Raw genomic sequence first — 504 nt, forward strand, 5'->3', positions numbered from 1 at the left:
AACTGAATAAGAGCATCAACCCTGATGAAGCTGTTGCTTATGGTGCAGCTGTCCAGGCAGCCATCCTGTCTGGAGACAAGTCTGAAAATGTTCAAGATTTGTTGCTCTTGGAAGTCACTCCTCTTTCCCTTGGTATTGAAACTGCTGGTGGAGTAATGGCCGTCCTTATTAAGCTTAATACCACCATTCCTACCAAGCAGACACAGACCTTCACTACCTATTCTGACAACCAGCCTGGTGTGCTTATTCAGGTTTATGAAGGTGAGCGTGCCATGACAAAGGATAACAACCTGCTTGGCAAGTTTGAACTCACGGGCATACCTCCTGCACCCCAAGGTGTTCCTCAGATTGAAGTCACTTTTGACATTGATGCCAATGGTATCCTCAATGTGTCTGCTGTGGACAAGAGTACAGGAAAAGAGAATAAGATTACTATCACTAATGACAAGGGCCGTTTGAGTAAGGAAGACATTGAACGTATGGTCCAGGAAGCTAAGAAGTACA

The 504-nt window shown here is 45.0% G+C and overlaps 1 protein-coding gene across 1 annotated transcript; it reads left to right on the forward strand.

Moving 5' to 3' along the window:
* Nucleotides 1–5: 5 nt before the first annotated feature.
* Nucleotides 6–500, forward strand: LOC108525154 (heat shock 70 kDa protein; the record flags this gene model as incomplete). Its single annotated transcript, XM_017866218.1, has 1 exon — nt 6–500. A coding segment is annotated over one exon (495 nt), but the record flags the coding sequence as incomplete, so codon positions are not given.
* Between the last annotated feature and the right edge of the window lie 4 nt (nt 501–504).

Source organism: Rhinopithecus bieti, unplaced genomic scaffold (assembly GCF_001698545.2).
Source record: "Rhinopithecus bieti isolate Rb0 unplaced genomic scaffold, ASM169854v2 scaffold_11024, whole genome shotgun sequence".
NCBI lineage: Eukaryota > Metazoa > Chordata > Mammalia > Primates > Cercopithecidae > Rhinopithecus > Rhinopithecus bieti.